Source organism: Larus michahellis, chromosome 3, assembly GCF_964199755.1.
Source record: "Larus michahellis chromosome 3, bLarMic1.1, whole genome shotgun sequence".
Taxonomy (NCBI): Eukaryota; Metazoa; Chordata; class Aves; order Charadriiformes; family Laridae; genus Larus; species Larus michahellis.
In genome coordinates this window covers 37,850,841-37,874,007 of record NC_133898.1, presented here as the reverse complement: position 1 = coordinate 37,874,007, position 23,167 = coordinate 37,850,841, and the positions used below count along the sequence as shown (strand labels likewise).

Genomic DNA, 23,167 nt, shown 5'->3' with positions numbered 1-23,167 from the left:
ATGCCATGTTGTCTTTAAATATAGTCCCTCACAGACCGTATCTGGAAGATGGAAGAGACTTGGTCCACCTGAATGTGTGCATATAGGAAGACGCGGACCTGACCTCCAAGGACTCTAGGGATGGAGGACAAAACTGTGTTTCACATCTGACAGAAAGCCTGGATAGCCAATTTTTAGGAAAGAAGCCACAGGCTTGGAATCAATAAAACTCAGAAATCAAAGGCTGCTAGGAGGATTGAATAAGACCTAGCTTGGGGCTCACTGTATCTATAGGTGATTTTTGGCTTTGAACAATCTGAAACTGGAGCCATGCATATTCTGTTGTGGCCCTAAGGCAAAAAATGACAAAACCCCCCACCAAGCTGAGGCACTCCTCAAAATTGCTCTAATTAATCTGTACAAAAGAAGTGCAGAGGGGCAATTCAACAATGAAAACTTCTTTTATCAGAAGCTACATAAATTTATAGATAAATACACTCCTTAATCCATAGATATCACAATTTCAAATTATGGGTTTGGATCCTTTTATCCCAAAATAAAAATCAGAAAATCCAATGTTAATACCTTATATTCTCCTTTTGATAAATTTCAGATATCCTGTCAAGTAAAGAAGGGAGTTGTTTATCACATTATGGTATTTGAAATAATCAAAGCTGGTACACAAAATGATTACTGCTGTCATCAGGTAACAATTTACCTTATTGTAAATCTTACTAATGCATTGACTCTTTTCTTTTAGAAACTAGAACACCTTCCTACATCCTCTGAGTACTGTGATTTCATCAGCTAAAAATGAAGCTAAAATGTACTCACTTATTTTATTTCTCACTTCATTTAATTGTTCTCCAAGGCATTTTGCTTCAGCAAACCTGTCAATGCAAGCATAATGATACAGAGTTATTCTAAAGAACAGCTAGTTAAACCAGTTGTTCACAATAGAATACAGAATTACTGAAGATTAATTTTTGATTTCTAAGTAGATCTAGTTGGAAACAATTTACCATCAGAAAAGATCATCTGGTCTAAAAGAAACCATTTCTGAAAGAAACCCATGCAACAAATAGGTTTGCTAGACATACAAAACAAATTTATTTGACTAAGTTTTAAAAATGACGTTATTTCAATTCTAACAATTGTATTCTATTAAATATTCATATTACACTACAATATTAATTTTAATATGCTACCTTACTTGCAATGTTTTAACATGCAGTTATAAAAAAGTAAAAGAAAAAAATCCAAGCAAAGTCAAAACAAAATGTTTGAAAGCCTTAGAACTTCTGCTCACCAGGAATTTTCAATTTGCAGTCAGTAATTTGCATATTGCTGAGAATTAGTGTTTATGTTGTGTGAAAACATACATCCCAGTCACTAAGAAACCTCTCAAACAGAAATATAAGTAAGTGTGACAAAACGATACTATTCTCTTCTTCTACAGATAGTCCTTATATGAAAACTTTCAGATGTTATTCAGCTACTGCTCAAATACTGATACAAGCCAAAGCTAGCCACATGAAGATATGCAAATAGCAAGCAAGAGGCAGGCTGAGACGGATGGAAACAAATCAATGAATCAGACTTTGGAAACTCTCTTTTTGTAGTATGCAAATAGCCTGACTTCATATCAAAAATGGAAATGAGGTTTTTTTAAAATGTGAAATTCCCACCATGTATGTTTCTAAATTAATTCACTGACCACTTCCTCATTATATTCAAATAATCAAATCTTCACATGATATGTAAAATAGTCTAATGATCAGAAAATTCTTTTTTAGCTTGCAACATGGTGTTGCAGTGATGCCCGCTTCAGTGCTATTAAACACCCTGCTCACTGTATGTCTTGCTCCTTAGGAAATGTGTCATATCTAAGTACATCCTTAAAAACCAGCTGCCTACAGAACCTTAAAAATTCAGTTATATTTTCTACATTCCCTACAGTCTGCTAGAACTTGGTGCCTTCTCCTTTTGCGCTTTTTTTCTGTCAGTTTTCTGATCTTTACAGCAGTTGCTGTCATAATTATTCTCTTACACTTATTTAACTCAGTACTATATAAAACTGTTTAGGAAAAAATGGCATATATATCAGGCTTTCAAAAGCCATCTGTATTCTGCTGTAAAAATATTAACAGTCAATTCAATGTATAATGGCAAAGTCTGAAGAGTCACTGAGACAACTGAGGCTTTTTCAAGGAAATATCCATTGCAATAGTCCAAATAGTAATAGTTTAAAACGTAGAAGGATGATTTGTTGCATTGTGACATTTGTTGTAGGACATTAGGCTTGACATGAAATTCTGAATTGTTACTTGGATGTGTACAAGTTGAATGTTGCTGAATGTGGAGGCAGAACTATAATACTTAATTGTTAAGCAAGCATTCAGCTGGTCTGGAAGAGTCTTGGTCTAGCCAAAGTAACAGAGAAAATCCAAATTGTATTTCTGTCTAACTCAAAAAATGGAGTCAAGAAACACAACTTTCCCCTGCGAAGGTGGGGTTTGGAAAACTGCCCCTTCTCAATTAGTCCATTTCCCTGTACAACTGGAACAAATTAGAATTTCAGGTGCCCGCATTCTTATCTGCTTACAAACATTTACTTTCAAGGTTGAATTCAACATGGCTAAATGGCTGAAGCTGGTGGGTTCCTCAGCACCTACTGTTTCTTACATAAAGAAGGCAGAAGCCTTTGAAGCATCCGTGAGGCATTTATATAAGCTTTTTTCCACGCGTGCTGACCCAAGCAGGCCTTGAAGATTATGTAAAGATCCAAGGGAAACACCCCAAAGTACCTCTCTCTTTCTTCCCCTCACCTACCATGAGCCAAGTATTAAGTTCATCAATTACTTAGTAATTCCTGGGGCAAATCTCCAGTTGACTATTGACCGATTCATGTTCACAGAGACATTTAGCTGGACAAGTTGAAGCCAGCCATCTATTCAGCCCTTATTCAAAGGTTACTGCCAACAGTTGAACGGGCCATGCATCTGTTTCTCAAAGACCACAGTTTATAAACTGGCACAATAACATAAACTGAAATTTGGCATTAGTTTATGATAGCCCAACAAATTCCATCTGTGACTATGAATCATAGTCAAACAAAATAAAGCAGATAAAGACATAAGATTTGACTCTAATATTGCAAGGGAAAAGGCTATTTCTGAGAGTCCTCTAATAAAAATGTGGTATTATCTAGCATAAAGCTGATATTGCTACAAAGAGTGATGATGATTGAACAATTACATTGTTAGCTGAAAAGAGTTCATGTGTATCTTACATGGAGACCACTCCATAGAAAGCCTGAATACTCCAAATCATGGCTTCTATTAACTACAAGATAAATATTCCATGATGAAACCCCAAAGTGAATTTAGCCACTAATTTTAGTGGAACAAGCATTTTTCACTCTTTGAAAGCAAATGCCAGTAATTAAAAAGTAAACATTTTGAAAAACAAATCTCTAACTCATAATGTAAATAAAGACAAACCCGAAGGCTGTCTAATGAGAGAATGGAGACATTTAGTGAATTACATGAACATTCACTCATTTTTAATCATTAGAAATTACAACAAGTGACCTAAGTAAAATTCATCCTTTCCATGAAACTCATCCATAGGTACTGAAAAAACAAATTAGCTGCTAGCCAGCTGAAACACAGAAAGCAAGGAAAGAAGAAAGTGGAAAAAATAGTGGAGAACAACAAAATGGAAAAAATTAACGGAGAACAACAAAATGGAAACTAGATTTACATCACATCTGTAAGCTCAGTAGAATTTTACTACTGGAAATATTGACTGGAATGGGATTTAAAAGCTTTGTGCAGTATGCAATATTACATTGGAGTGTCTCAGCTAGGAAGATTTCTTGGTAGTATATTTCATGAAAAAACGAGATACATTTTTCTCCTTCTCAGAGAAACAATGCTAAGAGAACATGGCTGCATTGAGAAACAGGATATTATTAAGTTCTCTGGAAGTCAAGTAAAGGAAGTTCAAATTGCAGAAATCTGATTCCGTCTGGGCATAAACACAGATTTTTTTAAGGAGGGTAGCAGTTACTAACGTAAGATGAAAAATGAAAAAGAATTGCTTTGTATTAACTGCAAACTAAGCTGTAGAAAATCACCTTTTCTATCTTACAAAGCCACTTCCCATAGGCAACTCTCCTTATCTGATAGCTTGAATTTATTGTCTTTCACTTGAACAGTAAGCCAGTAAATGAACTTCAGAAAGAAATTATCCTTAACTATATTTTTTCCCACCTTTTAAATCCAGAGAGGGTACTGAGTTATAGTACTGGGCTACTGCCCCTGTAAAGAGCTCTGTAGTAGTAGGTGAAAAGTTTTATGTTAAAAAGAGTATTTCTTTTATATATGTATAAAAATTTATATTATTATATATATTTATATTTATATATTTAAACAAGAGAAGTGTTTTTCAGTTTTTGAATTAATCAACTGATTATATTTGAGTATTTATACACAGGCAGTTACAGGGGAAAAAAGTGTATTGTATATTTATGACTATGTATATTAATTTCTATATAAGTAAGTTCACAACCCAAGCAACAGTTGCAACCTTCACAGTCAAACTTCCAACTAGGCTCACTGACAGTTCACCATTCAATTAATATCAAAATGATATAATTAGCAAACCAAGAAAATCTATCCAAAATACCCAAAGGAAAAAATAAGACAGCTAAAAATAAGTAATTTGTGAACCAAACACTGTTTGTGGTATGACAGAAGTGGTTATGCAACTATAAACAAAATTATTAACATGAGAGGCCTACATACAAAGGGAAGTTATGGTGACCTTTAAACATGTGGTGTCCACACACTTCTTCCTGTGCAATTTGAACACTGGCTGGGTAACAGAGCTTTTTTGTAACTGGTAGTTCAGAGGCTGCATTCCAAATTACAGACTGGACTTGATGTCAGTCCATTTTAATGAACTCAGTAAACTTGAAGCTCTGGACATTTTTGCTAAAAATGACTGCAAATGGCAGAGGAAAACTGTTTTGCTTCAGGGTATCAACATTCACATTAGCCCTGACTTCAGCAATCAGCTGATGCATATTAGAGAGGGGTTATCCACGGCATTAGTCCGATTCTCTTTGTTCTTTAGGGAAAGCAAATCTGGTGTCAAACTTTGTGGGTTCTGCCCATCTCTATTACATGTTCTGAAACCAGAAGGAAATATGGTTTGCTTCACAGTAACAACAAACAGAAAAAACATGGAAGCACTGTGATGAACTAGAGGAAATTCAGGGCATGTCTTGGAATTGTATTGCTCCCATTATCATGCTGTGACTATAAAGTGTTCTGCTCAATAGACAGCAATGCCAGAAATGATTGCACTGTAATCATTTATGCAGTGACGTGGCATGATCTGATATATTGAACAAAAGAAAGGCATTACTAAACATAAAATTTACATGGATAAATTCTTACATACATCTAATACCTTGGCAATTTGTGTCCCTGTGCCTAAATTATAGACCCAAGTAGAGAGTTAACCAGTTCAGAAAAGTGATAAATAGGAAGATCTTGCATAATTCATAGATGTGTGAAGATCATTTCTTGCCTCAATTTCACTGAAGTAAATAAGACAGTGACCTGGAAAACAATGTCTTTCTTGCCTATTAAGTGGGAAAATTGTGTTATTAAGAAAAAAGAAGAAAGTAGGAGAAACCTGGAGAAGGAGGTTTCTCCTGGACAAAAGCCTAGGACAAAAAAAAAGGAAAAAGAAAACAGTCAAACAACGCAACCTGTTAGGGTAAATGTTAGTTACAAGGGTAGATTGAGAGACCTGCTTTTGGCATCTTCAGTCTCAAAACCTTGTATTTCTCTTGCAGTACAAAGGAGGGTTAACGCTTGAAAAACTGACACTGAAACAGTACTATTATCCAATCAACATGGACAAGTGTCGATGGTGTAATTTCTGAGATGTTTAAAATCGACTTTATGAAAATTCATGTTTTCAATGTTTTGCCATTCTCACCATCTTCACCGGAAGATTTTAAAGTGCTTTGCCAGCATTAACAATAAATGTGGAGGAGGAAAATATTATTTCTGGTTTTGAGGGCAAAACTGGCAGAGAAGCTAAAATCCCTTGGCAAACAAGTTAGGAACAACAGACAAAAGCATATGTTAAACATCTCCTAGCTTAGTGTCCAACTCAGTGCCGAAGCCAGTAAAGTATTTTTGACAATGGAAATTGCAGTAACTGATACAGTCACATGAATCTTACTTCCTCCAGATAATTCATGATCGTGAATGCCATTTACCACATTGCTTCAACATGGCTATGAAGATACGGTGAATAAAACCAGAGGGAAGATGCACTAAGATTCCTCATGCTACTTTCATATTCTATGCAGACTTTTATTCTGTCACCCACTCAGTGCCTTCTGAATACAAAATGTCCACAGTAAGAAATGGCAAAGTTTCTGTACCAAGTTGTCGACAGAAGCCTGGGTTGTCTGGTGTAAAATTACACATTCCTACCCAGACTCAAAATCAACTCTTAGATGTCTGCCTCCAGCTGTATCTTGCTGTGACACTCACCTCTGTTTTAGCAGCTGTTTGTTGTCCTCAATAGTTATACTGTCAGCATGCTCCTGCTTGAAAACTTCAAAAGCTTCCTGACATCCAAGTGACATCTTTCCTCCTGCCCCAAGAAAAAAAAAAAAAGGTAACTACTTCAGAGTCATCAAAAGACAGATGTTTTGCATCTATTTAACTCCTATTTAGACAAATACAGCAAATCAGTCTAGGGGTCTTAAAGCACTCAGAAGACCAAGATCAGTGTTCCACCAATGGGAGAGCATTTTTGCGAAAGATTTCTCTTATCTACAACTTAATTTCGTTTCAATTCATTTTTCTGAAGTCTGAATGTTTGGGCTGTATAATTCCCCAAGACAACTTAAAATGTTCGAAAGTTAAATGCTGAAAATTTAAAATATGTGAAATATTCTTAAGTGTGAGACAGAGGTATTTTCACAACAGCAAACTGACATTTGCTTCTGTATTTCTTTCATCCCTGTTTCATATTGGCCCCTAAACATACCTTGAATATTTTCAGTATTCTTGGAAGAAAAAAATTCAGGTGTCTTTTAATTATGCATGTTTCATCCCCCTTAGTGAATGTTTTTCATCCCCTTTTAAGTGAAACAGGTATTATACCCACAAAAATGGTCTGCTCCTGCCTTTTACATTTTCAACATGGTATTTGTTTCCTTTCGTTTGCCAGAAGGTCAAGGCTTATTTGGCCTTCCAATCTGTTAAAAAGGTCACTACAGAAAAGTATTACAGTTTGTATTATTTATCAGTTCTCATTGTTAGATGATCTACAGATCCAAGTAAGAAATCATGCATCTGTATTATCATTAACAAAAAATTCAAAGGCTTAAGGAGAATGAAAGATTTCACCAGTATCTGTGTTATCACAAGCACATATATCACAGAATCACAGAATCGTAGGGTTGGAAGGGACCTCTGGAGATCATCTAGTCCAACCCCCCTGCCAGAGCAGGGTCACCTAGACCAGGTTGCACAGAATGCGTCCAGGTGGGTTTTGAATGTCTCCAGAGACGGAGACTCCACCACCTCTCTGGGCAGCCTGTTCCAGTGCTCTGCCACCCACAAAGTAAAGAAGTTCCTTCTCATGTTTAGGTGGAACTTCCTATGCTCAAGTTTGTGCCCATTACCTCTTGTCCTGTTGCCGGGCACCACTGAAAAGAGCCTGGCCCCATCCTCCTGACACCCACCCTTTAAGTATTTTTAAGTGTTGATAAGATCCCCCCTCAGTTGTCTTTTTTCCAGACTGAAGAGACCCAAATCCCTCAGTCTTTCTACATAAGAGAGGTGTTCCAGTCCCCTAATCATCTTCGTAGACCTTGTCAATAAAATAGCAAGGAGAAAGGATAAGACTGTCTTTCTTCTGTCCTACTTACAGGCCTTCCTTCCTGCTTCAGAGACACCCAGACCCCCAAATATATTGTGCACAAGAGCTATAAAGTTTCCTGGGAGTTCTACTGCGCAATAGTTTTCTATACGCTTTGTGCCAATGGACCAGCATTACCAATAACATATGTATGCAGGTATGCCAATTGTTTTCCAGGCTACCTGCTTTGCAATTTTGGTATAACTGGGGATGATACATTAACAAAACATACCTAAACAGGCTGGGATAGGCAATACTGGGATGCTACACCTTACTGGGGTCTAGGTCCATAAGCTGTATTTTATAGTTACTCCAAACATGTTCTGCTGCCCCTCATCATACTTGTAATAACAGGAATAATTCCCACTGACTTGAGTGAGATTTCTGTGGTGTACGCTACTGTTTACAGTGAAGGCTGGTAAGAAAAACTAGCACTCAGGGTTCAATAATCAGTAAAAGTTTAAAAAACTTTCTTCAAAATATAGTAGAAAAATCTGTTTCAGTCAAAAGAATCAGCACATCTGTTACTAGTTTAAAAATTTTGAGTTGAAAATAGAACCACCAGGAATGTTTGAATGGCAAAGCATGCAGAAATGCTCCACCCTTTTTGAATAAGAAAATCAAAGAAAGATACAGTGAAGTCTTTACTGCTGGGTGATCCAAAGGAGCAAGAGGATTTAGCAAAAAATATTTTTCTGTGATGATGACCTGAGAATATAACGTTCATGTTTCATGCTTGCCTTGAAGAAAAACAGGCAGCTTTGCAAGCAGAATTTTATAGCACATTCATCCCATCACTAGCACTAATTTTAATATGCAGCCTGAATTGACCCTCTAGAATTGCTTTTGTTGCAGAAAAAGTTTCTGTTAAGTGCAGACAGCCTGAACAAAATTAATGCTGAGCCTAAAATAAACAATGAAACACCCTTACTCATATGTAACACTGCAATGTAAATTATTTAACCCTTCTGGCAATGTGCTGCCTTTAAGAATAGTAAGTAAAAACAGTAGAAGTAAGTTTGGAAAACAAAACTATTATAGTGATTATTGCTTCTGTCTGGCAGAAATGCATCAACCAAAACTAAATGTAATCTGATAATCATTTTCCAGCACTACATTAGGAGGCAGCAGATTTGTACAGCCAAACAAAGCACAGAAAAATAGATCCCCAGAACTCTTAGGAAGAGGAAATTTTTTGCTTTATACAGTCCATTTTAAGAAAATACAGAAATATATGAAGGGCTAAGCAATAACATTCTGAAAATGGTATCTAAGGAAAGGTGCTTAAAACGGACCATTAAGATTGTACCTCAGCAGAGTATGAGTGTAAAATAGCTACAGAAGGATGTTGCAGCCTGTGGGTAGTGACAGAGACATTTAGGATGATAATAAGGGAATACAGTAACGTTAATACTAGTAAAAGACTGCAAGAAACATTGCAAGCTCGAGGGAGTGGTTGTGTCTTGGTTCTGCTCAGTAATGAAGATTCTTCTCAATGGTTGATGTTGTATCTTCAGTCATGCTATCTACGTTTCCTTAAATAATCTCTAATTTCATAAAGTAGCTTCACCTCCTTTCAAATGGCCTCCAAGTGCAAAGGTGCACTAACATTATTGGCATGCGGTTTCTCCTGGGAATAATTCAAACAAATAAACTATATTCTTTTAAAACAAGATGCTATTGAATTTCTGTTTTTCTCTAGCTATAAACTGAAACTTATGCATGGCAATACTACATGATATGAATCAAAGGAGAATTGAGAGAAGAACCGATTGATGATAACACTTTTTTGGCAAGGTAGCTGAACAGTTCAGCTAAAACTGTTAGACTTGTAGAAAACAATTTTTTTTACCCTTACAGGCCAAAAAACTTCTCCTCTCCTTTAATACTGTGGCATAGTATCACAAAATAAATATTTGAAAATTCTTATCTAAGGAAGAATCATCATATCCTACAGGATGAGAACCAGGAAACACATGTCATCAAGTCATTACAATGTGAACTGGAATAATCATTACCATAAAAATAATTCAGATCATCGGAAAAAGCATAAAATTTTCTTGCAATCACATTCATGAAACCCCAGTTGACAGAGTTGCATTAAAAAGTGATAGATTTTGTATCAACTTAATTTTAATTATACCTTTCCTGTTAGTTTTTGTAAGTTGGTTTTAATACTGAAACACTCACAAATATGCCGATTTCACAATGTGAAATTTACAGCAACCCCATCATTATTTACAGCCAATTCAAACAGCCAAAACTTTGGAAAAATTCAAGTTTGATCCACATCCTGAATTTTAATGTTTAAGAATGTTCTCATTGAAAGTTTGATTTCAGCCTGTACTCTTACCCAGTACACTCCACCAACTTTCACATTAAACAAAAAGTTTTGGTTCAATAGGCTCCTCTCATAAAATGTGCATATTACAGCTGTCCCACTGAACTTGGGCATGTCAGAAAGCAGAAAGACAATGATGGCTCACAAGCTCTGAACTAGAGCAACAAGATCTGAAATGACCACGAAACAGAAGACTTCCTGTAGTACTGATACGGGGCTAAACTCTTGAAAACAGTAATAATTCAAAATACACTAAGCAAAAATGTAATAAGACTTTTGGATGTGGCTGATTACTTTTTGAGGTGATGTGAAAACATCAAAACGATTTCAAGACTGAGTTGTACGCCTACAGCAGGTAGAAGCCTGCATATCAGCAAAGTCCCTGGCACATATTATGCACCCTATTCTATCACTAACTAATTTAGAGATCATTTATTCTATGCTGTTACAGGTACAAATGCTATTTACAGCCATCCTGTACAACAACTGTTTAGTGCCTCACAAACTTTAATTAGGAAAATAAGTTTAAGAAACATGTAGGGTATAGTGTGGCACTGGATGCTCAATGGCCAGCAGAGAAATTATAGGGTTGAATGCTATTTTTAAGTTAAATAGTATCCACTGGGATTACTCAAGGACTATATCTGAGTAGGTAAGAGCATGCAAGTGTATAAACTTAGACCTTATTTTGTTACCACAAGTGATCAACTGTGGTTGTATATATTTAAATGAGGATGCTGATTTTTAAATGTATCCAACAACCACAAATCCTATTGCAGTTTGCTTTAGCGATCCCAGTTTATAAATACTGGACAATTTTTAAGGACTTAACTTTAGTGTTTTTTCATAAAGATTTCAAGCATGCTCAAACTGGAAATGGCACTTCTGGAGTGCTGAGTCTGTCCACTTTCTTCTTTTTTTAGTTTGTCTGTTGAAAAAGGGGTTATTGCTTGGAGGGAGAAGACCTTCATTAAGTTTAATGCGTGAAACCCACAGAAAACATTTACTTTGCTCTTCAGTTAAGTCTGGAAAAATCTGTCAAATAATAGCATGAAATGGGTATCTTCTCTGTCAGAAAGCAGAATCTCAGTGTCTCCTCAAAACCCCACCTTCTAACCAGACTTTGGTCCTGGTATGAGAGCTCCGAGGGGGTTCCCAGCAGCCCTCATGCTTGAGGCTTCCAGTTTAACCTGCAAAAAGAACTGGAAACAACTCTCCAGGAGAGAAGAATTAAGGTTGCAAGTTGAGCTGGTCTGAGGGAGGAACATGAAGACTGTTAAAAACAAACTTGGGAACTGCTGTTCAGATCATGTATTCTGATGAGAAAGGCATCTGTCCACATATCTGCCCACACATCTGTTTTGCAGAACCCACATTTTCACAGTAGAAGACTTTGTCTTTGCATTCCTACTAAGTACGTGCTCTATCAGACAAGAACTGACAACTTTTCCATTGAAATCAATAGGAGCAAAAAGTCCCCTTGGCTCAAGAAAAGCTCTCATTCAAGTGAGGGCTGTCTGTAGAATTTCAGGGTGGCAGCTAGTATGAACTGTGAGTCTTCATGCTTATGAAGACTATCAACCTGTTCATGCTATTATGTATTTCCACTTATTATCAAATAAAAAGGGAACTGTGGACACTTCCAAATGAAACTAAAGACAAATTGTTTGGTAAGTCTTTGTAATAGAACTAAGGTGTTAGAAGTGCTTGCATGTAGGCATAATGTAGACTATTATGTAGGCATAATGTAGGCATCTTTACCACGATCCCTCAAGATATCATAGCCATTTGTTCAGAATGGGAAAAAAGTAGATGTAACAGAGCTGGGGAATAATGAATCAACAAAGAATAAATACTTAAAAATAGGAAAACAAATCCCAAACCAATATACAACAAATATTTCTCCACTGCTCAGCTAAATTTTTCAAGAAAAGCATGTGCATTACATATGGTTACTTCCATCAGACTGCAATTCAAAAATGGGAAAGACAAAAAACAAGGTTGCTCACGGTACCCTTGCGTTGTTGAACTGCAAAACATAGGCTTTGGGAAAGTTAAAAGCCTCAAAGGAAAAAAAGAATATTCAGACTAAATGAACTAACTGAAACATTGGCATAATTGAATTTCTCTGGCTCTGGCGTTTCTTTGTTTATTTACAGGGGAGGAAGAGAGTAAAATGAACAGTTTCTTGAGATTATGAGCATGTTTATTGTGGTACTGAACATTGGTCTAGGCAGGTCAGATTGCACTCCACAAGTGAAAATTTTTACTGTGCCTTTAACCTTTAGCTAATTGGTGCACGAGTCATTTACCTAGGCATCATTTTATCCACATAAAATTAATTGATTGACAAGAAAAAATACTCCATATATGTTGAAATAATTTCTAAACAGAAGAGAAATCACCACTAAATGAAACACTGCAAATGCCTAAGAGTAAAGAACAAACTTGTACATGGGTATGTCGGACAGAAATCAAAGACAAGTACCATTTCTACTGCAATGAATACTGTTAGAGGATACGTGATCACTAGAACTGGGATTGCTTTAAGATTACTAAAATAAAAGAACAAAAATGAAATGTTACATACAATACCAACTTTGTAAAAGTCAATTTTTATAAAGTTCAACTGGAATGCTTCAAAAAAACCAACCGTGAACCCAACCGTTTATCAGAATCCCATTAGGAGTAGGTTTTTATGTTAATTAATATTCCTCTGCAGGAGTAGTAAGGCAAATATTGAACTGTATTTCAAAAACAAAAGTTAAGTGAACTATAAACTTAATTTAAAACAAGACGAAGATGTTTTAATATTTTAATATTGTCCAAGACCACAGAACAACAAAAAAACTCCAAATTGGATGTGATAGCTGAATTTAATCATGTTGACTTTCTTCAGTTTCATTATTTTAAGAAATCTCAGGTAACAGTACAGGTAAGAGAAATATTTTTCATATTAACGCAGCTGTATGTTTTTAGTAGCTCTACTTTTGCAACAAAAGCCCCTTGAACTTTAATGCCTAGTGACAGTCAAAAATGCAATTTCCAGCTCCTTATTGGCATGTGGTAAATCTGATACCAGATTGAACCTTAGAGTGGTCTCAATGTGAGAAGATTGAAACTATTGAACTCTCTTTCCCTCATTTTCCTCTTCTGGAAATTAGTTTGTCTACCTGTCAAATGTTGCAAAGCACAATGCTAGTAAGAATTACAGGATAAAAGAAAACTGCTAATAGCAACTTAATATACTGTTATCACCTTCACCTGATAGTGCACATATTTTCTCAGGATGTGTTAGACTCAGTTAACAGGACCATTTTGGTCTGATTCTGTCTCTTTTAGTTACGGATTTTAGTAATTCCTCAAATTACCTGTCATAGCTTCAAGATGCTGTAGAATATCTGCACTAGCATTAATGGTTTACAGTGGGCCTACTTTTATGTTACCTAGTTATGCTTTTATATTTTCTTTGAAAAGCCAATGGGCAGCAGAGTGACCAAATTCAAAGTGGGAGCAGAGGGTGCAGTTAGAGGTTACTCAACACGAACAAAATGTTTGTAGATATTAGCAGTGAGGAATGAAGTAGTGTATCTATTGATACAAGCAAGTTTTTCCTCATATTCTGATACCAATATTGTTGCAGAAATACACATTTTATGTATGACAGCTTGTATGTCTCAAAAGAGAAAAAAAAATAATTTTCAGCTACTATTTGCAACCATTTACTTCTTTAAAGCTGCCTGTGAGGTCATATTTAATTGTATAATACACACACACATTGAAAGTCCTTAATTAGTAGGTACAAAGAGGGAGCCTGAAATGAAGCATGGTAGGCTTGGCAGAAGCTCAGGGGCTGGATACAAAGGAAAATATGAAGTCAAACCCACAAGAACTTTAGGAGACCCACCCAACGGTGCTGCCACTCCTAAATAAATAACATTCACTTTTGCCTATGTTGGAATCACACATTTCAGACAACTTCTCATAAAAGAGGACATATGTTATACTGCATTGTGCAGTTTACATTAAACACTGGATATTAAAAACAGACTCTGCATTTCCCTCTCTCTGTAGGAGTCTAACTCTGTTTACTTCAACAGTTGATGCAGTTGTAAAAATTTTACTAAATACAAGAAAGTGCCAATACATTAGGTGCTTGAGTCACTTATCAACTTTAGACTACTGTGCTTAAGATGAAGATTTCAGTTAAGATTGAGTAATAGCAAATTAAAAGTGTATGTTTTGACATCCTTCATGTATTTGCCATGTTGCAGTAGCAGCATTTGCCACCTCTGTTTTAGACCCAAAAAATGGCTTATATGTTCAAAAACTTGTTAGCCTTTTTCAACTAGACCAAAACATTTGAAAAAAGGTAGAATAATCTCCATGAAATTTGCCTCATTTATATGCTCTATGCCTTTTTGAGTGAGTGATATGGTATTTAGATTCCCCTTTTCCATATATCTTTCTCAATTTTAGGAAAATGACTCCGAATGGTGGGATAAGAATATTTTAAGAGCTCTACCAAATGACAGCCTATGTCAATGGAGCCATGACAGCTTGGATCAAATGCAAGTGAAGTTTTTTGTTAGGGACATCTGTAGAGATCTGCATGTATTTTTGGTGCCTGGAGAATCGCCTCTACCACCAATCTTGCCAGTAACACCATAAACCACAAAAGAGGCATATTTCATTTTCAGAGCAGTTTAGCAGAAGAAAAATTACTTGTTATGAACATCAATCTGATTTTGGAAACTTACTGTACTTTTAATTTCATATTACATTTTAGCTTTATTCTTTATTAAGATACTGAGGTTTTCTGAAGTAGAAGTCTGTACGCACTACATTTTAGGTAGACAAGAAAAAAATGTCTGTAGCCGGCACACCATCAATTCGTACCAGCCTAGGGCTATCTTAATATTTCAGACTGTAAACTACAGGAGTGCAGGAGCTGCTTTGCGAGAAATTGATCTTTTTTTTTTATTATTTTTTCAGGAGGAATTCCAGCACCAGAAGAATGGGCTATGTTGAGGTAGAGAACTGAGAGAAGAAATCATGAGATATACTCCATTGTAAGGTATCTCTTCTCACCAGTCAACAACCTAGACTAACTAATTTTAAAATTTGCTATCTATTTACATTCAAAATGAATGAGCTTTACCAATCCCATTGCTTATTCCTTTTGGCAGCTGAAAATTAGCAATTAAGAAATGAATGAAACTTCTTTGTAAAAGAATGAACTTTGATTCTTGCTCTATTGAAGCTTTATTGGATTTTCCCTCTGAGAATGAACATGGTAGCCGGTTGTGTACTGATGTTTAGACTTTAAAATGTAATTAGGCATGTTATTCCTCAGCAATGACCACACTAAATTGCAAGCACTCAGCTACTGAAGAAGCATCTTCTCCCTCCCTGAACAAGTCCTGTAACTGCTACGTTACAGACAGCATCCCCTCTTTCTCATGTCATTGCTGATGTTTTAAATAACAGTGGTCAAAGCAGTCAATGTATATTAAATGTACTCTAAACATAAACACAAAATTGAGCCTTCAGGAGTTTTAACTAATCTTCTCAGAACTGAGGACTTCTAGGCATGTGATAATCTCTAGAAGTTTAGCATAATCGAAATGGAAATCCTGTGCACATACAACAGCAGAAGTTTAGAGAACACTTGTGTAACTTTGTTCGAGTGCCTGCATGCTCTTAAACACTTACCCTGACCGTAAGTTGTTGAATTCTCTAAGGAATTAAGCACATTGTGCCTCTTGCAATACACAAAGGGTGCACTTTGGTAAGCATAAGTAGTTGGTAGTGCATGCAGAAAGAGCGTGGTTATTACCGGTACCTGTAATATATTTTTTTTCATTTTTATCTGTAATGATTTTGAAATAGGAGACAAAGTAGAAAAGAAGGAGATAATAATGGGACCTGGACTTATACATAAAAACAAATTGTCCAACTTCTTTCCTAAATTTTCACTTCAGCATTTCAAAACTTTATCAAATTGTTCTTCCAAAACTTTTAGCTACCTTTAGCTAAAACTTCAGCTCATTATTTCGGACATTATTTTGGACTCAGCTGTTAAAGGCTTTCTCCCTCTTTTTCAACCTCTTTTGACTGTATCTATTTTATTTAGAATAAAAAAAAAAATCTATCTTGAAGGATTCAATTGTAAAGGAAACACTAAATCTTTGTACACCGTTAAAAAAAAAAAAAAGATTCTGAATGCTATATAAATCCTTTTTTTATACTGCTTTTCCCAAACAAACGTATAAGTGTACTTGCCTTCTGAATCAGCATTAACATAGTCTAGAAGGCTAAGGAGGTTTAAATAAAGTTATAATTTGCATTTTTAATAGAGGCATCCATCAAAATGTTTTATTAAAAATGCATTTATAGCTTTAGGTTAGTTTTACCAAAATACTACTACTCACTAAAAATAAGATAAAGAACAAATAGCTTAGGATTCAAATCCATTGTGGTGATGATAACGACAAATAGCACGCACATTACATTTTTAAGAACAAAATTATGCAACACATTAATACTATTTACTTTTAATATTCTAAGAATAAAACCTTGAGAAATAGATTTCTTCAGCAGAAAGAGAAATTTTAACTTGAACATTCTTAATATACCATAGAAAGTTTACTTAAGTTCACATGGCTTTGTGTTACAGCCATTAGCAATTGTTGCTTGCAACAGGAGAAATCCTGGCTCTATGGAAACACTGATAAATTAATCAAAATGTAAAAGATTTTAACTCGTAACAGTCTACAGATTTTAAGTAGTAACAGTTTTGTGACAAAAAAATATATAAACAGCTGATCAAATTTTTAGGATACCAAAATGCACCTATATCAAGACCTTTTGCAATGCTGATGAAAACTGTTAAAAGAAAGTAATAGATCATTTCCACACACAGTAATTTCAATTTGGTAGGGAGATCTTAGGTATCTTCCCTTTGTTTTTATTAAAATTCTTTTGCCTGCCAAGACTGAAGCCATTCGTTGTTTCCAGTGGCACTGGAGATTCATGTTGATTTTATGTGAGCTGTATATGAAAAATATACGTACTGATCTTATGTTTAACTGTTGCATTCTTGTAGCGGGTTACGTGAAGTGCAACATGGAAAAAATGGCTTAAAGACAACAAGAAGGGCTTCTATAAGTACAGAGGTGACAAAACAAAGGCTAGGGAAAATGCAGGTCCCCTGCTGAATGAGGTGGGGGACCTGGTTACAGAGGACATGGAAAGGCTGCGGTACTGAATCCCTTCTTTGCCTCAGACTTCACTAGGAAGACCAGCCTTCAGTTATCCCAGGTCCCAGAAACCAGGGGGGAAGTCTGTATTAAGGAAGACTTACCCTTCATGGAAGAGGATGAGGTCAGGGAATACTTAAGTAAATGGTATTTACGTGAGTCTACGGGCCCTGATGGGAAGCACCCACGAGTGCTGAGGGAACTGGATGATGTTATTATGAAGCCATTCTTGATAATCTTTGATCGATCAAGGTGACTTGGAGAAGCATCCAAAGACTAAAGTAAACAGCACTGCTATCTTTAAGAAGGGCAAGGAGGACCCAGGGAACTACAGGCCAGTGTCACCTTGATCTCTGGGAAGGTGATGGAGCAACTAAGCCTGGAAGCCATTTCCAGGCATGTGAAGGACAAGAAAATCATCAGAAGTAGTCAGCCCGTCTTCACCAAGGGAAAGTGTCACTCTGCCAAGCATTCCAACAAATCAAACAGGATAAGATCAACGTAACAACGATGATCAAGAAACAGTAATCAAGTCTTCAACATCCTTTCAGAGACAACAGCAAGTTGAGCTCTAAAATTTTCATACCTACAGGCTACTTTCTAACTTCAAGATCATTTCTTTCCTACCTTACAATTCTTTTTAGAACTTTATAACACAACAAATTTTAATTTCTCACTTCCATTATCCCGCTTAGAAAGCTGCTTCTGAATTTCCCACCTGTGATAGATACAAGCCTTCTAATTTATTGTCTCATAGTATTCATTACCACTTCACATTAATTTGATATTTTGTAATCAATACTATCATTTACCACATGTAATTTCTCTCTGCTTGATAGTTCCTCCAAATGGTTTCATAATTCATATTTACATTTCCCTGCAACTTTCATTAATAAAGGTAAAGGTTTAACTTCTGGTTCTAAAACAATACTTTCATTTTCTTAAAAAGGCTCTTTTCAGCAATTGACTCAGTTTGACTTGTTTATTTAATCCAAGGTGCTTAGATGTAAACACAACATTCTAAATGAGATCTTACCCATGACTTATTAATTGACCTAATAAGCAACAGCTCTTTGGATCCTAAATTCACGACTCTGCAGTTAGTGCTATTTGATTTCATCTCATTTTGCCTACTGTAATCCACAAAATCATGTATTCCTTCCTGCAGAATGATCCTTTTGGAGGTCTGTACCACCAAAAAACCTCCAAAAACAAAAAACCCCAAACCCCTGTATTAGTCATCATAAATTTTTTAATGCATAAAAATATCCTTGCTGCATGGGAACTCCAAGCATGGACAAATAACACACTTTCATTTTGTTCTTGCTGAAGAATTTTGCTTTTGTGGTTTCACAGAAGAAAAGGTTCTGATAAAACTTTCCAGCCATTCATCTCCACTCCTCTGCCACACTGGCTAGCAGAATTATTCATGTCAGTACTCCCTATCTGCTTGCAGTCAAAATTTACCAATTTTTTTTAAGTAGCAAGTCTTTGCTAATCTAGTAAAGTCCAGATAGTTGGATAGGACAGAAGCAGGAAGTCTGGCAATTATGAACAATCAGGGACAATAACCTCAGGTGGAAGAGGAGATGCGTCTATAATAACTTCACGAAAGGCTGGTGAGAAGGAGCCATGTGTTAGATGTAAGGAGGACTGCATGGTAGAGACAAAACTCCAGCTGTAGGCTGCTTTTGCAATTCTTCCAGTACAGCTCAGGCTCAAGAAATTCTAAGATAGACCTATGGCTTTCTTTACATAATAGTTTACAGACAACTTTGAAAAGTTGCATTTTAATAAAAATGCAATCAGACTCTACTATACATCAACCTATGCAGAGAAACAATCATGTATATTGAATAGAAATACTGCTTTTATCACCAAAAATATAACTGACAACAAACTCTATGACAGCTAAGCCCTTGTGAGGTGATTTTTCTTTCTGGTTATAAATTAATAAGACATTAATTATTGTTACTGAATACCTACTTACCTGCTTGTAAGTTCCTAATGTGACAACAGAGTTCCTATCATCTCATTGTATTCACTGATACCCCCCTTTAGTTACTTTAGGTATGACAGTACTTTTGCCCTGGCAATTTTACAACAGAGATTAAAAATGGTCATTGTAAAGCCACAGGACAACTGAAAAAGGTTAAGTATGTGGATCTACTCTTTTTTTGGTGTTGGTATATAATAAATTGAATACTCAAAATGCTTCAGTGCAGTTCAAAAACTGAGTCAATGAAAAGAACACCCAACACCTAAATGTTTGCACACTTTTGAGTGAAGGAGGATGGAAGGAACTTGGGCTAAAGGATTATCAGCATCAATGAAAGTCAGTATTGCACCACCCAGTCCTATGTATCAGCCAAAGGCCTCTAAAAACTTCTGTGTGATAAATTTGGGATTTCCTATGTATGTGTAAATGCAAAATGATACAAGCAAAAACCTCATTGCTTATCTCAAGACTAAAAGAAATATGTGGTAGCAATTATGTTTTTGCAGTGTCTCTAGTTTAGATTGCTTGAAGGAAATAAAAACTGCTTGAGAAATTTCATTAATATTACAGAAATATTTCTGGAATTCAAGCAAATATCCTTATTTATTGCACTTGGCACAGGCAGTCCTCACAGAAGACTAAGAAACATTTGGAAAAAAACAACCAAGGGTATTCTAACAACCCATCTGATTTAGAAGCAATACTTAAACCTCTAAATTTTAAATTGAAGATGTAATTTAAACCAGGAATGTTGAGTTCCCCAACTAGTACTATTACTTCATGAGCCTCAAAACTTAGTTTCAATTCAGCATTGGTGTAATTTCTGTCTGTCATTTTCCCAAACTTCACTGCTCTGCATTTTGAAGTGCATCATTACAAAAAAAGAGTTAAAAGAATTTGCATTACACAAAACAAACAAACAAAAAACTTCACCTGAAATACAATCTTTAATTTCCAATATTATTGTGAAAATATCCACTCAAATATATAGATAGCTCTAGGTTTCAAATTAATAAGACTGAATGTGAGAGCTTCCCACTGCTTCACATAGCCAAAAATGGATTATTCTTTACTACATGCCTAGCCCTTTGCAGCAAGATCTCAAAGTCTCTTCCCTTCAACTCAGGGATTCACCTGGACCTTTTCCTCCTTGCACATCAATTTTTGGGGCATAGCACATCCACTCCAGGATGATGAATGAGGAACACCTTTTATGTCTAACTACAGTATTGCTCCCAGAACGAAGAAGGAACATAAAGGGGAACAAAAGAGGAACACATTAATTAAAAACTAATTCTTCACCTCACAACCTCAGGTGTCATGACACTGGCCATGAACAGTGCTTACGCTAGTGCTGCTTCAAAAAGTTGGAGTGAGGGTTTTTGTTAAATATATCTTGATACATTTTAACAAAGAACTACTACTTAATGATAAGAAACTATATTTTGAGCTTAGAGTAAAAAATCTATGAGTACTGTAAAATTACCGGACAATTAATTCCCACTCTTCCATACCGTGCAGGTGAAATCCCACCATGGATATCGGGCCACTGAAATGATTGAGATACCTTCTTTGAGGGCAGGTCTGCTGCAGAAAATGAATTTCTCTGTCTTACCAAAGGGAGAATGAATAAGCAGAGACAGCTAAGACCTCATAATTGCTGCTTGAAGTTGACCAAAAGATCTGTGCTATTCACATTATTTTCTGTACTCAGAGAAAACATTAGAAATAATCACATCAGGGTTTACAAATATAATTTTGAAACAGAAATGTACTAACAGACTATTAACTCCAAATTTAATCCCTGAAACCTCACCATGGTAAAATTAATTCAACTTTTTGATGAAGTTTCTATCTTAAATTGTCCCTAGAGGCAGGAAGTGCCTTCTACCCTGTAGTTATGGGCTGGTGTAGTCTATCCCATTAACAGTAAGTCCTGCTGCCATAACAATAAATATCCACATTCAGCAAAATAATAATTCCTTGTCTTTATGTGCAGCAAAAATTCCCCATGAAATAGAAGTCAGAGAGCAATTTGATACTGCAGTGTGGTAAAATAAAGCCTAGGATTTGGCAACATCTATTTGCTTGTAATAATTCACAGAATGTTTGTCTTCCAGAAACCTATCAGTGCATCTTTAGCAATTTCTTGACCATTTCTCTTTTTGGAGGATGACTATTTATAGAAATATATATTATCTTTTAAATTCCATGAGCCTACGAAAGATTATAGCGGTTACGGATCACGTACTATTAGATGGATATCTATGCTACATGATTATACATTTTTTTACCATCCTCAACACTAAAGATATAAAGTAAATTAATTTAGAAGCTAGATTCCTGATCCTGTAAATAAGCATGCGCTGGCATTTTTTCCCTCCAAGCATATTCATAGAAATCAGAGAGACAGATAACATATGTACATGCACACACAGATAAGCATGGAGATGCAAAATCTTTCTCCCTCCTGACAATGAATGAGTAAAGAAAACCCACCAACACTCTAACCTTCATTATTCAAAATACAAATTATTTTTCTTTTACAAAACATGATCTACAACTGCACAATAAGATGCAACACATTTCACACCACTTAAAAATGTTCTCTACAGAGTTCACTCCTACTAATTTAGTCAGCGTTAGTTATTGTGACCCACAGTACATAAAAAGAGAAAACGAATTATTCTTACGACGCCCAATACATGTCTATTGTATTAAAATTGAGAAGGAAAAAAAAAGTCAAGTAATCTGGGTTCTTCTGCATCTTAATTATTGTCTTCTGTTTCTTTGATTTGAAAAACTCCCAGTTTAATCAAAACTGATGACATTCTTGACCCAGTGATATTAATGGCAAAACTGATTACTCACTCCCCTGTTGATTCTCTCTGACTCATAATACGACAGAGGTTTTCTGGTGAAAATTCAATGGTCTCAGTAGCTATGTTAGGGAACGTCACTTAAAAAAAAAATCACGTCATGTAAAGTATTTGAGTAAAATTCCATTTCATATTGGCAGAATTCCCACTGTGAAAAGCTACTTCTTTCAATTCCTTTTCAATCAAAATTTATAACCAACTGAACTATATAATTAATGTGCAGCAAAGGATGAAAAGATAATTTTTGCACCAATAACCTTTGTAGCTCTAAATCTGCTTATGTCAAGACATAGAATTAAGAGTGTTTTTGCCCTTTGGAAATCTGTTGAAATAAGTGACTATCACTAGAAAAATAGCATAATTCTTCCTGAATGCCAAGTACATTATTTGATAGCTTTAAACTGCTTGTTTTCCTTAAGATCAAAATGGGACAATATATTATGGAAATTCCTTGTCATACAAGCTTACTTCAATATTAAATGTGCTCTATCTTAGAGCCATAAGCTCTAAGGCTTTAGTTAATTAAATAAACCTGCTGAAAATCAAAAGGATGTCTGCCTGGAACTCTGACTTTTTTTTCTAGTATTCCCTTACGTAAAGTTGTTTTAACGCTCCTGATACAAAACTGAGACATTCTCCTTCTGTGTTCAAATACTGGCCATTATTCAAATTGATGTCACTATCTCTCTGTACAATTAAAGATAAAAGTAAATTTCTGAAATGCTTAGAATTATTTCTCCCCAGA

General features: G+C 35.7%; 1 protein-coding gene across 7 annotated transcripts in view; it reads right to left on the bottom strand.

Moving 5' to 3' along the window:
- Positions 1 to 23,167, bottom strand: part of KIF6 (kinesin family member 6) — a 179,959-nt gene that overhangs the window by 60,257 nt on the left and 96,535 nt on the right. For all 7 annotated transcript variants that reach the window (XR_012586107.1, XR_012586108.1, XR_012586109.1 and 4 more), the window contains exons 14-15: positions 6,564 to 6,666; positions 814 to 869 (exon numbers count right to left, since the gene is read on the bottom strand). Coding sequence is in view for 2 of the 7 variants with exons in the window: in XM_074579707.1 (XP_074435808.1) it covers positions 814 to 869; positions 6,564 to 6,666 (159 nt within the window). In the remaining 5 variants the exon portion in view is untranslated. The remainder of the gene's footprint in view (positions 1 to 813; positions 870 to 6,563; positions 6,667 to 23,167) is intronic.